Here is a 14,334-nt window from a genome sequence, read left to right as displayed (position 1 = left end):
TCCACAAGGAAGAAACGATATAAAAGGGGCTGCCAGGTGGCTTCCAACAACTGGCGTGAATGTCGGCAGGACAGATCCGGATCCAGAGCTGGCAAGGGAGTCCCACCACCCGCCTGGAGGGCTGATCACATCCTGCCCATCCCCAACCCCCTAGGGATGGGCGCCAGACCCGGGGCTCACGGCTAGCAAGCACCGCTGCGGCGTTGCAAGCCTCTCCCTATTGGAGCTGACTGAGCGCGAGTCCGCGTCAGGTGCCGTGGGGCCAGGATGAGCAGGAGCAGGAGCAGCAGGCAGCATTAGACTGTGGGTTTGGCCCGATCCCCGCAGGCTATCCCGAGGGACCCCACCCATGTACGAATTCATGCACCGGGCCTCTAGTTAATGTATAATAGTTGAGCATTGCTTAATATCTATTAGCAACCATTTCTACATTTTTTCCTTCTCTGCAGGGTTTTGATAGTTTATCAATTTAGCTTTATATTTCTTTTCTATTAGATCTTAATATGTTATCATAAGACCCAGAAAACAGTGAGAACATCTTATTTAGCCAAAGGCCTATTGTGGCACTTTATTTCATAGGCCTCCTTTCTAGGTGTTGGAAGCTTACCCGACCAGGCTAGGAGCTGTTTCTGCTTCTGTTGAATTCCTTGTCAACCTGTGAAAAGATTAGAATCATTTAAACTTATGAAATTCCAAGAAGCTGTGGGTGGCTGATAAATACCCCAAGTAGAGTTTCTAGAGGTTTTTGGTTTATAATCTAACTGTTCAGTACTGGTAATCTTCTCTGTGTCCTGACTTAAACTTTTCTGTGTGTCCATCTTAAATTGTTGAAATAAAGTAAGATGTTATTGAAGCCTTGCTCATATATTTCAAGCAGTTTTATTTATAATACCATTCCTGTGGAACCAACTCTAGAGATATTATATGACCTTTTTCTCTTAGATTTCTAGGAATTTGTTCCCACTTCATAGGATTAAAAAAAAAAAAAGGATTTATAGATGTGACATCAATACTGCTGCTTACCTTGTTGTCCAGAGGTTAACAAGTCAATTTAAATCTCTTGTTTTGTTTTTATTTTCTTAGTCTCCATAATGTTATAGTGGCATTAGATAGATTAATTTTTGGGTTCTCTTTAGCTATAAGTTTTCCTGTGAATGTTGTTGATTCTGTGAAGATAACTTTAAGGTAGACAACCATCTATTAATCATCTCTTATTTTGCTATTTCTATTTGCTTTTTTAATTTTGTTTCCTTTAGCTGTAGTAATGGTTTCTATTGTCAGCACTTAAAAGAACTTTTCCATTGTGGCATACACTATAGTTAGCAATAAGATGCCACACTCTCCTGTCCCTTTGCTAGCATACATTTTTTTCCCTCAAGAATATTTAAACATTTGTTGAATATTTACTATGTAGCAAACTGGTGCCAGGCAGTTAAACAGTAATGAATGAAACATAATTCTTGTCCTCAGGGAACTTGCAGAAAAGCGATTTTTGCTTTGGTGACAATCCAGTGCCCTCAGCCCTGATCATATTCCTGTGTGCTTTGGTGTCGCCTTATATCTTCTTTTTTAGGAGTGTTAGCCTGAGACCAGTCCAGTTGTTTATGCCCTTGCTTAGTAATTTTAGTGTTCTTTTAAAAAATATATACTTTTATTGATTTCAGAGAGGAAAGGAGAGGGAGAGAGAGAGACATAAATGATGAGAGAGAATTATTGATCAGCTGCCTCCTGCACGCCCCACACTGGTTATCAAGCCTACAACTCAGGCATGTGCCCTGACCGGGAATCAAAACGGGACATCCTGGTTCATAGGTCGACACTCAACCATTGAGCCAAACCAGCCAGGCTCAGTGTTCTTTTAGGGTCAGGAAAGTACATGTTGATGATCTTATAAAGATGACATATACATCTTCTAAAGCCTAATAATTTTCTAAATGATGAGAAAGTAATTTTTTCATTGGTCACCACATTGTAGGGCAGTCATAAATGAAAAAGGCATAGGTCGAGCTTGCCACATTTAAAGAAACCTTGAAGTTAAAGAAGAACCTTTAAATCTACTGAGAATGGGCTCTTAGAATAATTTAAGAGATAGGTGTTTTGTATCCTTGAAAACTGTTTGAATGGCACCGTCATATAGTAGATATATTTAACTTTCCCTTACTCAGCTGTTTTTCAGAGGCCTCAAATTGTTTTATTCCTGAATCAAGAAGTCTGAAGTCCCATTGCCCTCTGGTTTTACATACCTTTCCCCCTATAAGACATTGGAGGAAAATGTGTCATTTCAAAAATATTTTTCCTTTAGTCATCTACATTCAATGATGTCAACAAGCTTTCACTCTTGTGGCTTTATATTTATAAAAAGATTTCAGTGCTTTTTACTAGGTGAGGTATCTGTTGGACAAGAGGCAAAGAACTTATAACTTCACTTCATTATGTCCAGAAGATAACCCAGGAAACGTATTCACACGGGAAAAGCTCTTCATGCTGCTTTTTACATAGGAAAGTGGGTGCAGAAAAGGAGTTTTATAGGACATCTCACTTCGTTTTTATTAAAATGTAATATCATTATATTAATATTACTTTTTCCATTCATGTAAGTAAATGTAGGAGGTCTGCTCAAAGAAATTTAAAGTTTCTTAGCAATAGTTTTAACTTAAGTTTATTTCCCTGTGAATATATTTTATAAGTCTTGTAGCAGAGTTCTTATATTCATCTTTCATTGCTGCAGTGAATTTTAAAGACCATTAATGTAATCTAATCTGTACCTTTCCTTGGTAAAATGATTTTCACAATCAGACCATTATTTTGCTATTCTGAGGTGTTCTGTTATGTGAAATAAAGAAGATAACAGGGCAATGATTCTAATGATCAGGATGTAATACAGAAATAATAGGATGTCTCTGTTATACCTTATCATTACTTTTATAGCTCTTGATGGTGTTCATAAGGTTGACATCGTTATTTATTCACTTTTTGTCTTCTGTTAACACATAGGGATGTGAGCTCATTTCAACTCCTGACCAGGACCATACTGACTTCACCAAGTGCCTTGAAGTGCTGCAGAAGAAGATAGAAGAAAAAGACCTCCAGGTATGATATGCCTATTTGGTGGTAAAAGGATGTGAAAGATTCTATTGAAAGTTTTCACTCATCTAAAACCTTATATGCTTTCTAAAATAGGAAATAATTATTTACTTTGGTGTTGGTTTTTGGATTCTCTGTCAGGTTTTTTCAGTATACGGAACAAATCTGTACTCTTACATCAGAGGTTACATAATCCATCACCTCATAGTGGTGAGGTCTCAGAATGGGTGAAGGGGACCTTGTACAAAGTACAGTGGGGCCTTGACTTACGAGTTTAATTCGTTCCGAGACCGAGCTCGTTAATTACTCTATCAACTCAATGCAAAAAATCGGCTGAGAGATAGCTGGTATCTCAAAAAAACTCATTAGTCGGGACACTCGTAAGTCAAGGCCCCACTGTAATCAAAACTTGCTGCTGAAATGAGGTATCACCTCACACCTGTCAGAAAGGCTATCATCAATAAATCAACAAGTGCTGGAGAGGATGTGGAGAAGAGGAAACCCCAGCACACTGCTAGTGGGAATGCAGACTGGTGTAGCCATGATTGAAAACAGTATGGAGTTTCCGCTGAAAATTAATTATGGAACTGTCATTTGACCCAGGGATCCCACCTCTAGGAATATAGCCAAAGAATCCCAAAACACCAATCAGAAAGAATATATGCACCCCTATGTTCATAGCAGTGCAATTTACACTAGCTAAGATCTGGAAATAGCCAAAGTGCCCACTAGCAGATGAGTGGATAAAAAAAGCTGTGGTACATTTACACCCTGGAATACTATGTGGCTGTAAAAAAGAAGGATATCTTTCCCCTTTGAGACAGTATGGAGGGACCTGGAGAGTATTATGCTAAGCGAAATAAGCTAGTCAGAGAAAGATAAGTATCACATGATCTCACTCATATGTGGAATCTAGTAAACAAAATAAACTGATGAATAAAATAGATCCAGAGACATGGAAGCATGGAGCAGATTGATGAATCTCAGGGAATGTGTGTGTGGGGGCGGGGGGGGGGGGGGGGCGGAAGGGGGTGGGACACGAGGAGGGGAAGAGATTAACCAAAGAACTTATATGCATATATGCATAACCCGTGGACAGACAATAGTGCTGTAAAGGCGGGAGGAGGGGTGGGCGGGGGATGTGGGGTGGAGGGGATCAGTGGGTGAAAAAAAGGGGGACATCTGTAATATTTTCAACAATAAAGATAAACTGAAAGAAAAACAACAAAAAATTGGCTGCTCATTTTTAGCCTGAAGTGAGAAGCTGCTTTTCACGTCTGGTTGCTTATTGCCATACAGAGCTATATGTTTTCTTTGTTTATATATGTTATGTGTGTTTAAATATTTGTCAGCAAAGCAAACAAATGTAGCATAGATTTGGCCCACAGGTCATCATTGCAAACTCTCACATAAACAAATTGAATAGCAACTTTTTTTAATCAGAAAAGAGTCTGCTGCTTTTCATTTGTGGATATTTAAGTATTCAATCATGACTTTTACCTAGCAGCAAGTGTTAATCCCACTAATTAGCTAATACACGTTTATATTTTATTATATTTTACAATATTTTTTGGTACTTGTTGAAATGGTATGCAAAAATTTTAAGTCTGTGTTTAGTGAGGATCAAGAAACTGAGCCTCATGTATTCAGTAACAATTGACTGTCATTTTTTTGTCAGGTAAACTGAGATGCATGATCAAATGTGTAATTTTAAACCAAGAAAACTAGGAAAGCACCCTTGGGTGTTAGAACACTTTTTAAAAAAAGAAATAACTTTAGCCCAGCTGGCTTGGCTCAGTGGTTGAGCATTGATCTATGAGCCAGTAGGTCATGGTTTGATTCCCGGTCAGGGCACATGCCCCTGTTGTGGGCTCGATCAATCCCCAGTGAGGGTTGCAGGAGGCAGCCAATCAATAATTCTCTCTCATCGTTGATGGTTCTATCTCGATCTCCCTTTGCTTTCCTCTCTGAAATCAATAAAAATATATTTTTTAAAAAATAACTTTACTATTATTTAAAGAATACTTTATTGATTTTTACAGAGAGAGGAAGGGAGAGGCAGAGAGAAACATTGATGTGAGAGCGAAACATTGATCTGCTGCCTTCAGCATGTCCCCCACTGCGGGTTGTTCCTGAAATTCAGGCATATGCCTTTACTGGGAATTGAACCAGCAACCTGCTGGTAAATGGAACCATGCTCAGTCTACTTAGCCACACCAGCCAGCGCAGAACACTTTAAACCCTTTGCACTCCGCTGTCCCCTCTCAGGGGACATCGGAATTCTAGCATATCACTCGGATGTCCCCTCTCAGGGGACATTGCAGTTTATTAGTGATTACGGGGAATTGAGTTATTTCAATGCAACTTTTTGAGACATGCATGTTTCCCTGAAGTTTTATCTTGAAATGGCACAAGAAATTAAATCAAAATATCGTAAAATTACTAAGATATATACAAGAAATGTCAGCGGGTTTTGTGTCGGATTAAACAATAAACTACATATTCCCGATGTGGGACAAAGAAAACGGGACTGCATTGTGTGTTCTAACAGGAAAACACCTGGTGGCAGGCGTCAAACCACTTATTAGTGTCAAACATGCACTAATCAGCCTGCAATGCATATTGGGGAGTGTTACAAAACTTATCATACTGTACAAAATTATAAACAATAAAATATTGGGTTTTTTGCAAATATACATTCCTCGATGTCACCCAATTCATATAAGTCCAATATCATTATAATACGTTACTTGGTTCCAAAATTATACTAAATAATACGAGGGTCTGTAAATGCACGTTTCCGCCGCAAAGTAGCATCGAGTAGCGGGTAGCCAATGTCCAGAATGGTTCGGAGTGCAAAGGGTTAAGAGTATGAGTAACAGGAGATGCATTTCACCCTGGCTTCAGTGATCAGGTAGGAAAGGGAAGCCTTCATACACAGCTCAGGTCTGCTTCTTTGAAGGTCTTGGCTTCGCTGTGCAGGCTTTATCTTTAGTCTGATTTCCTTGAGTGTCTCCAGTAGCTGCCACTAGCAGCAGTTTACCCCTTCACATCCAGGGGAATTAAGAGGCAGAGACATCCATTAGGTCACTCTTGGTTTTGGCAAAGGAGGATGAATATCCTGGTTGTCTCAGGCTGGAGCAGGGGGTGGGATCCATCCACGTTCACGTAATCAGACTACCTGGCTGATACACGTGGGCAAGACAGGGTGGGTGTTGGAGAGGCATCCCTAATGGAAACTTACTCCCTTGCAAAAGTTTATCAAATATATATATATACTAATTCGAGGCAGTGGATCCTTTTCTTCCTTTGGAGAAAAGCCTTGTTAACTGTCTTAAATGGCAAGTTGTTCACTGTGGGAACTCAACAAAAGTAATTGAGCCAATATTCTCATCTCTGTTGTAGCTTGAACTATACCAAATGTATTGTGCTGTTTCCAGCAATAAATTGTTATAATTAAATATTTGTTTAATGAAAACTGAACACAGCCCATTGAGAGTTATTTGCTTCATCCAGACATAGCTGATCTTTTGAATTTCCTAGAGAAAAAATCTTCACAACTGTTTCAGTTTCCCCAGAGCTACGAAGTTGTTGAAAGCTGGGAATGCAATTATGTGAGTTTCATTTGTTGTGTCTAATTGATAGTATCAATAGTACAGCGTTCACTCAAAGACTCTCAAAACAAATAAGCATATCTCACACTGAATAAGACCACTCCAGAGAGAGCCTCAAACTGGCAAAGATGGTAATCAGATGTATATGATCTGCTAAACAAATCTGACAAAGTCTTGGCCAATCCAGTGGGAGGACTGAAGCAGGAGGACCTCTAAGAGGACTCCTGCATTGGAGAGAAGGGGCCAGCTCCACTATGCTTAGCCATGGACTGGAGGCTGCCCTGGAGGAGTTTGGCCTTGGTGGCATGTTGTGCAGCATCCTAAAAGTCTTAGCCAACTGCCCTGCTCACAACCAACCCACTGTCCTGCTCACAGCCCAACATCAAGTTCTTTCTGGGGGAAATGAGCGGTGTGCCTCTTGGCTTCCATAGGCCTCTGGCATGCTCTGGGTCAAGGTGTTCTCCAGCCTCATCTTGTACAACTCTTTCTCTTTGTTGCTAAAATATTCCATATTCTTTCTTTCTCCCTCTCCCCCCACTGTGACGTGTTTTTGCATATGTTGTCCTCATGCTCAGGATTTTTGAATTTTTAAAATTGATTTTGGAGGAAGGGAGAGGGGAATGGAGAGGAAGGAATGAGAAAAAGAGAGAGAGAAGGGGAGGGAGGGAGGGGGGGAGGGAGAGAGAGAGAGAGAGAGAGAGAGAGAGAGAGAGAGAGAGAGAAATTTGTTGGTCCACTTATTTACTAGTATACTTTTATTGGTTGACTCTTGTATGTGCCCTGGCTGGGGATCGAACCCTCAAACTTGGCATGTTGGGATGACATTCTAACCAACTGAGCTACCCAGCCAGGGCCATGAATATTTTTTGTATTTTTCCTTGTCTTGGCCTACACCATGATGGCAGTGTACTTGACGCACTTAAGGAGGACTTTCCTTCACCATCCCCCTAGGTTAAGTTCTATTCTACAGTTCTGTGCCTCCCTTTGTTCCCTTTAAGACACTCTGGACTCTTCTAGTGATTTTGTTAATTATTTCTGATTTATTCTTTAAGCCTTTCTTCCCAGCTAAATGATATGGACCTTGAAGCTGGGGTTGGGTCTGTCTGGTTTGTGACTGAACAGCAGCACTTGGCATATAAGAGGAGCTCTGGGCATGTGGGGTCCATGTTAGTGCCATGGGAACGTGCAGGAGAGGAGAGTGGGATACAGTTGGGGAAAGGCTTTTGAGAGAAGCTGAGACGGAATAAAGGAATAGCAGTTAGACGGCCACAGGGAGGCATGTTCAGGGAGTACCCTGTGTACAGAGGATGGATAGCACTGCAGTGAGCCAGCGGCAGATGTCTGAAGGGTTTAAAGGTGGAGAATGAGCAGTGTGGTTACTTTGGTGCTTTAAAAAGCATAGTTAGATAAACTGAAGGCTGTACACTCATAGTGAAAACCTTCCCAGATAGCTCTCAATCAGACTGAAAGAGGTGGTTGTATTAAATCTGACCAAATAGAGCATCTTGAGCTTCCACCTGAGTTAACATTTAACCTGGAAGTACAAGGTTGCAATTCATTTCATGTAGTAGCAAGAGAAAAGCACGGTTAGAAAGAGTAGAAAGGGAACAAATACCAGGTTCCTCTCCACACATCCTCCACCCTCAGCTGAGATCATCATGAAGGCTTTTTAAACTGTTTCCAAATATCCTTTACCCTTACCCACAAATAAATTCAAATCAGATTACCATGCACTTATGCTTTTCCACTGAAGTTTTAAATATGAATTTGTGGTCAAAGTGTCTATATTTTATAGTAATATCTGATCTTATTAGCATATTCTTTAAAATGTTAATTATAATACAAGTCAGTTGAATTAAGTAGTACTTAATATGTGAATATGCAGTGTAACATGGTAGAACTTTATACAATTTGGATTAGGACCTGTCCTCATCCTAAAGGTGTTTATTTTCTAGCACACATTGATTAAAAAGAAAGATTTCCCTAAATTATATTATTTATTTATTTTAAACCTGCTCACCCCCAATTTTTATTCTTCTGCAGAAAGTTTGACATGTCCGACTGTGTAATTCTTTGCTTCCATGTACCTCATGCTGTTTATCTGTAACTGAGTCGTGAGCGATACACTCTCAGGATGCCATCTGATATGACTGACAACTGGCTTTTCAAGAAGCACATATGTTTTCTAATGCTGTGATACACACCCAAGACCTAAACCCTGGGGTTCAAGGGGAAAATTAAAAGTTATTTCTCCAAGTTTTTAAAAATGTAAGGTGTACATTGTTTAGGATAAAGCAGAAATAAATCTAGGTTATAAACCAGGTTAAAAATAACAATGTCTTTAGGGTATTTCATAGTATTATATGGCAATAGGTTTAGACACTTGTATTTCTGATATTTTAAACACAGACTTCATAGTAGACAAAATTTGAACAGAAAAGTTGCCATTGTTTTCAAAATATGTTTTATAATTTTTAAACTAATTCTAGTTTTATTTACTAAAACTTCAATACAATTTAGCCCTTTTATGCCATGTTTATTTTTTCAAGCAATGTTTAATTAAGTGATGCAGGATGCTAAATTAGTACTCTGAATAAGAACAAATGCCTGAATTTTATTTATACACATACAAAGTATTAACGACGAATTAAATACTAAAAAAGACTACATGTAACATTTAATTCTTTTTCTATTCTTTTTTGAGTGTTTTTAAATGAGATTAACACTTTTTATTGAATTTATTGGGGTGACATTGGTTAATAAAACCATACAGGTTTCAAGTGTAAAATTCTATAATGCATCATCTGCACACTACATCGTGTGCTCACCACCCGAAGTCAAGTCTCTTTCCACCACCATTATCCCCCTTTGTCCTCTTCTATTCTTTTAATGGCCTGAGCAAATACTGATTTGTGACTTACATATTAGATAGGTTCTGTGTATTTATATCTGAATTGGAGTTCTCAGCTATTGACTGTTAGCATTTTGGTAAGGAATATTAGTTTTTCTATTTGATTCATACATGGTATTTCTCAGAGACAGTACATTTATATATCTATAAATACTATGAGTTTTAGAATATTTATTTATATCCATTAAAAATTATTAATATTGGGGTTAACTACATTATAACTTTTTATGGCTTTGATTTATGCCCCTGTAAATATCTGTTGCACCTCACTTAAAAATTAAAATTATGTCTGACTTTGATTGGACTAATTACTCATTAGTATAAGATTTGATGCAAAAGGTTGCAGGAGGAGCCACGATTGTGCCCTAAGAGGTATCTTCCAAGGTGCTCTGGTGTCTTTAAAAAAAATCAAAAAATATTTCCATTACAGTTGACATATTATATTATACTAGAGACCCGGTGCACAAAAATTTGTGCACTCGGGGGGGGGGGGGGTCCCCCAGCCCGGCCAGTGCCCTCTCGCAGTCTGGGACCCCTCGGGAGATAACGACCTGCTGGCTTAGACCTGCTCCTGGGAGGCAGAGGGCAGGCCCAATCCCTAGGTGCAGCCCCTGGTCAGGCTCAGAGCAGGGCTGATTGGGGAGTTGGGGCGCCGCCCCGTCATGCACAGAGCAGGGCGGATCGGGAGGTTGCGATGCCACCCTCAGTCACGCTCATGGTAGGGCCGATTGGAGGGTTGGGGCACCGCCCCCTGTCACACTCAAGGCAGGGTCGATGGGGAGGTTGCGGCGCCACCCCCTGTCACGCACAGAGCCGGGCCGATCAGGGGATTGGGGCGCTGCCCCCTGTCACTCACAGAGCAGGGCTGATCAGGGGGTTGAGGAGCTCCCCGCTGTCACTCACAGAGTAGGGCCGATAGGGGAGTTGGGGCACTGCCCCCTGTCACACACAGAGCAGGGCAGAACAGGGGGTTGGGGTGCTGCACCCTGTCACACTCAGGGCAGGGCCAATGGGGAGGTTATGGCTCTACCCTGTCACACACAGAGCAAGGCCCGTGGAGGGGGGTTGGGGCGCCACCCTCTGTCACCCACAGAGCAGGGCCGATCAGGGGGATGGGGTGCCACTGCTGTCACACTCGGGGCAGGGCCGATGGAGAGGTTATGGCTCTACCCTGTCACACACAGAGCAGGGCCGATCAGGGGATTGGGGAGCTCCTCCCTATCAGGCACAGAGCAGGGCTGATCAGGGGGTTGGGGCGCCTTCCCTTGTCACGAACAGAGCAGGGCGGATAGGGAGGTTGTGGCCCCGCCCCCTGTCACACACAGAGCCGCAGGGTGATCAGGGGGTTTGGGCGCTGCCCCCTGTCACGCTGATCCCAGTGCCGGGAGCCTTGCTGCTCCGCTGATCCCGGTGCCGGGAGGCATATTACCCTTTTACTATATAGGATAGAGGCCTGGTGCATGGGTAGGGGCTGGCTGGTTTGTCCTGAAGGGTGTCCTGGATCAGGTTGGGGGTCCCCACTGGGGTGCCTGGCCAGTCTGGGTGAGGGGCTGAGGGCTGTTTTCCGGAAGCGAGTGACTGAAGCTTCCAACATCTCCTTGTTTTCTTTTTTTTTTTTTTATTCTGGGCCAGCTTTAGCTCTGAGGCCTCGCTGCTGAAAACATCGATACAATGTTGCTAAAGCCCGGCTGAATGAAAGCCGGTTTCTGGTGTTTTGTTTATCTTCTTATTTGCAACATAGTACATAATTTCTTAGAGTTGTAGCTCAGAGGCCGGTTATTGAGGCGGGAACGTTGGAGCCCGCAGCAAGCAAGCCTCATGTTCGCTTCCAGCTGCCTGGGTGCCGGCCGCCATCTTGGCTGACAGTTAATTTGCATATACTCACTGATTAGCCAATGAAAAGGGTAGCGGTCGTACGCCAATTACCATGTTTCTCTTTTATTAGTGTAGATTAATTTCAGGTGTACAACACAGTGTTTAGACATTTATATAACTTACAAAGTGATCACCTTGATAAGTTTAGTGCCCATCTGACAGTACACTGGTTTCTTTACAGCTTGCTCTGATGAGCTGATATCTACAGCAAGGTTCCAATCTCATCTGAAGCAAAATGTAATACTTCTATTGTGTGTGGAAACGTGTTCTGGAAAGGGAAAAAGACTTTACAGTAGAGAAACCCAGTAGATACCACTCACATCAAGTAATCAGAATGAACATCATTAGTGATAATTCATGTTGATAACATACCCCTCTTATATAGATTCTAGAGGCCCAGTGCACAGATTCGTGCACCCGTGGGGTTCCTCAACCTGGCCTGCGGGGATCGGGCCGAAACTGGCTCTCCAACATCCCCTGAGGAGTTCCCAGGTTGTGAGAGGGCAGTTCTCAGGTGACACACCCCAGAATCGGGCTCCCTTCTCTCTGGTTCCGGTGCATCACCCGAGAACTGCAGCTGCCAAGTCACTGCAGTTTGGCAGCTCCTGTGTTAAGCATCTGCTCCCTGTGGTCAGTGTGTATCATACTACTGGTCAGATGGTCGGCTGCTCAATGGGTTGCTTAGGCTTTTATATATATACTAGAGACCTGGTGTACAAAAATTTGTGCACTTGGGGCGGGGGGGTGGGGAGAGGTCCCTCAGCCCGGCCTGTGCCCTCTCACAGTCTGGGACCCCTCGGGGGATGACCATCTGATGGCTGAGGCCTGCTCCCCAGGGGATTGGGCCTAAGCTGGCAATCAGACATCCCTCTGGCAGCCCGGCAGCCCTCGGGGGATGTCCACTTGCCAGCGGGGAGCAGACCTAAGCTGCAGTCTGACATCCTTAGCGCTGCTGAGGAGGCAGGAGAGGCTCCCACCACCACCGCTGTACTGGCAGCCATCAGCCTGGCTTGTGGCTGAGAAGAGCTCCCCCCTGTGGGAGTGCACTGACCACCAGAGGGCAGCTCCTGCATTGAGCGTCTTCTGCCTGGTGGTCAGTGTGTGTCATAGTGACCAGTCATTCCCAGTCTTTCTGCTGTCAGGGTCAGTTTGCATATTACCCTTTTACTATATAGGATAGAGGCCTGGTGCACGGGGGTGGGGGGGTGGGGGCCAGCTGATTTGCCCTGAATGGTGTCCTGGATCAGGGTGGGGGTCCCGCTTGGGTGCCTGGCCAGCCTGGGTGAGGGGCTGATGGCCATTTTCAGGCTGGCCACACCCCCTATAGGGTTGGGGTCCCCACTGGGGTGCCTGGCCAGCCTGGATGAGGGGCTGATGGCTGTTTTCAGGCTGCCTGCACCCCCTTCAGGGTGGGGGTCCCCACTGGGGTGCCTGGCCAGTCTGGATGAGGGGCTGAGGGCTGTTTTCAGGCAAGCCAAGCCTGCAACTGAAGTTCCCAATCTCTCCTTTTTTTCTTTTCTTTTTTTTATTCTGGGATTTATTTACCTTCTGTAATTGAAACTTTGTTGCGGCTCCAGCTCTGAGGCCGGCTGGCTGAAAGCAGGTATCGGGGGTTTGTTTAGTTTCTATAATTGCAACATTGTTGCTTAGAGTGCAGCTCAGAGCCCAGCAGCAGCAGGTGGGGAACCTTGGCTTCCTCCATCACTGGAGCAAGCAAGCCTCATGTTCGCTTCAGCTGCCTGTCTGCCGGCCGCCATCTTGGTTGGCAGTTAATTTGCATATCACCCTGATTAGCCAATGGGAAGCATAGCAGAGGTATGGTTAATTACCATGTTTGTCTATTATTACATAGGATATATAGATAGATAGGGTGGAAAGGGCACTTGGGGAGTTCTTCCCTACACCCATAATTCCAGTTTAATCATAAAATGTCAGGAAACCTAATTGAAGGTCATTCTACAAAATACCTGACCATTTGTTTAGGTAATTTATTTTTTTGATGCAACTGTAAATGAGATTCTTTAAAAAAAAAAAAGATATATATATATATATATATATATATATATATTCATATATATTCGTTTGTGTGTGTGTGTGTGTATACACACACACACACACACACACACACACTGAGTGGCCAGATTATTATGACCACCTGAAGTTTGTAGGCAAATTAGCTATAATTTCGCGCTGAAGTTGCTAGAAGGTCAGACCATTATAAATAGGGAAGCAGGTTGTTTACCACGACAGTAGAAGTGATTTTTTTCTAAACATATGGGTAAACAATGTGATTTAACAGACTTTGAACATGGGATATAGTTGAACGTGAGTGGCCAGATTATTATGACCACCCCATCAGTACTTCATTGGGCCACCTTTTGCCTTCAATACCGCTGTGATTCTTCTTGGCATTGACTCCACAAGATATTGAAAGGTGATGCGAGGAATCTGACACCATGCCTGATGAATAGCACTGTCCAGTTCTGTGAGATTTGATGGTTGTAGAACCAGCTGCCTGATGGCTCTTTTAACTTCGTCCCACAAATGCTCAATTGGATGGAGATCTGGTGATTGTGAGGACCACCTAAGCAAGGTAAAGTCTCCCTCATGTTCTTGAAACCACTCCTGCACAATATGAGCACTGTGGCATGGTGCATTGTCTTGTTGGAAGAAGCCATCTCTATTGGGATACACCATCAACATGATAGGATGAACTTGATCAGCAACAATACTTAGGTATGTTGTGCTATTCAGACGTTGTTCCACACGCTTTAAAGGGCCCAAATCATGCCAGGAAAACATGCCCCAAACCATAACACTGCCCCCACCAGCTTGAAGGGTTGTAGTCAT

General features: G+C 42.9%; 1 protein-coding gene across 2 annotated transcripts in view; it reads left to right on the top strand.

The window, feature by feature from the left end:
* The window catches only part of TPK1 (thiamin pyrophosphokinase 1), a 291,146-nt gene that overhangs the window by 154,128 nt on the left and 122,684 nt on the right, over positions 1–14,334 (top strand). For both annotated transcript variants that reach the window (XM_070424090.1, XM_070424091.1), the window contains exon 6: positions 2,995–3,090. In XM_070424090.1, coding sequence (XP_070280191.1) covers positions 2,995–3,090 — 96 coding nt within the window. The remainder of the gene's footprint in view (positions 1–2,994; positions 3,091–14,334) is intronic.

This window comes from Myotis yumanensis, unplaced genomic scaffold (genome assembly GCF_028538775.1).
Source record: "Myotis yumanensis isolate MYYU_CA2020_CCGP unplaced genomic scaffold, mMyoYum1.0.hap1 SCAF_9, whole genome shotgun sequence".
NCBI classification, from domain to species: domain Eukaryota; kingdom Metazoa; phylum Chordata; class Mammalia; order Chiroptera; family Vespertilionidae; genus Myotis; species Myotis yumanensis.
The sequence above is the reverse complement of the archived record's forward strand: the minus strand, read 5'-3'. Positions and strand labels throughout refer to the sequence as shown.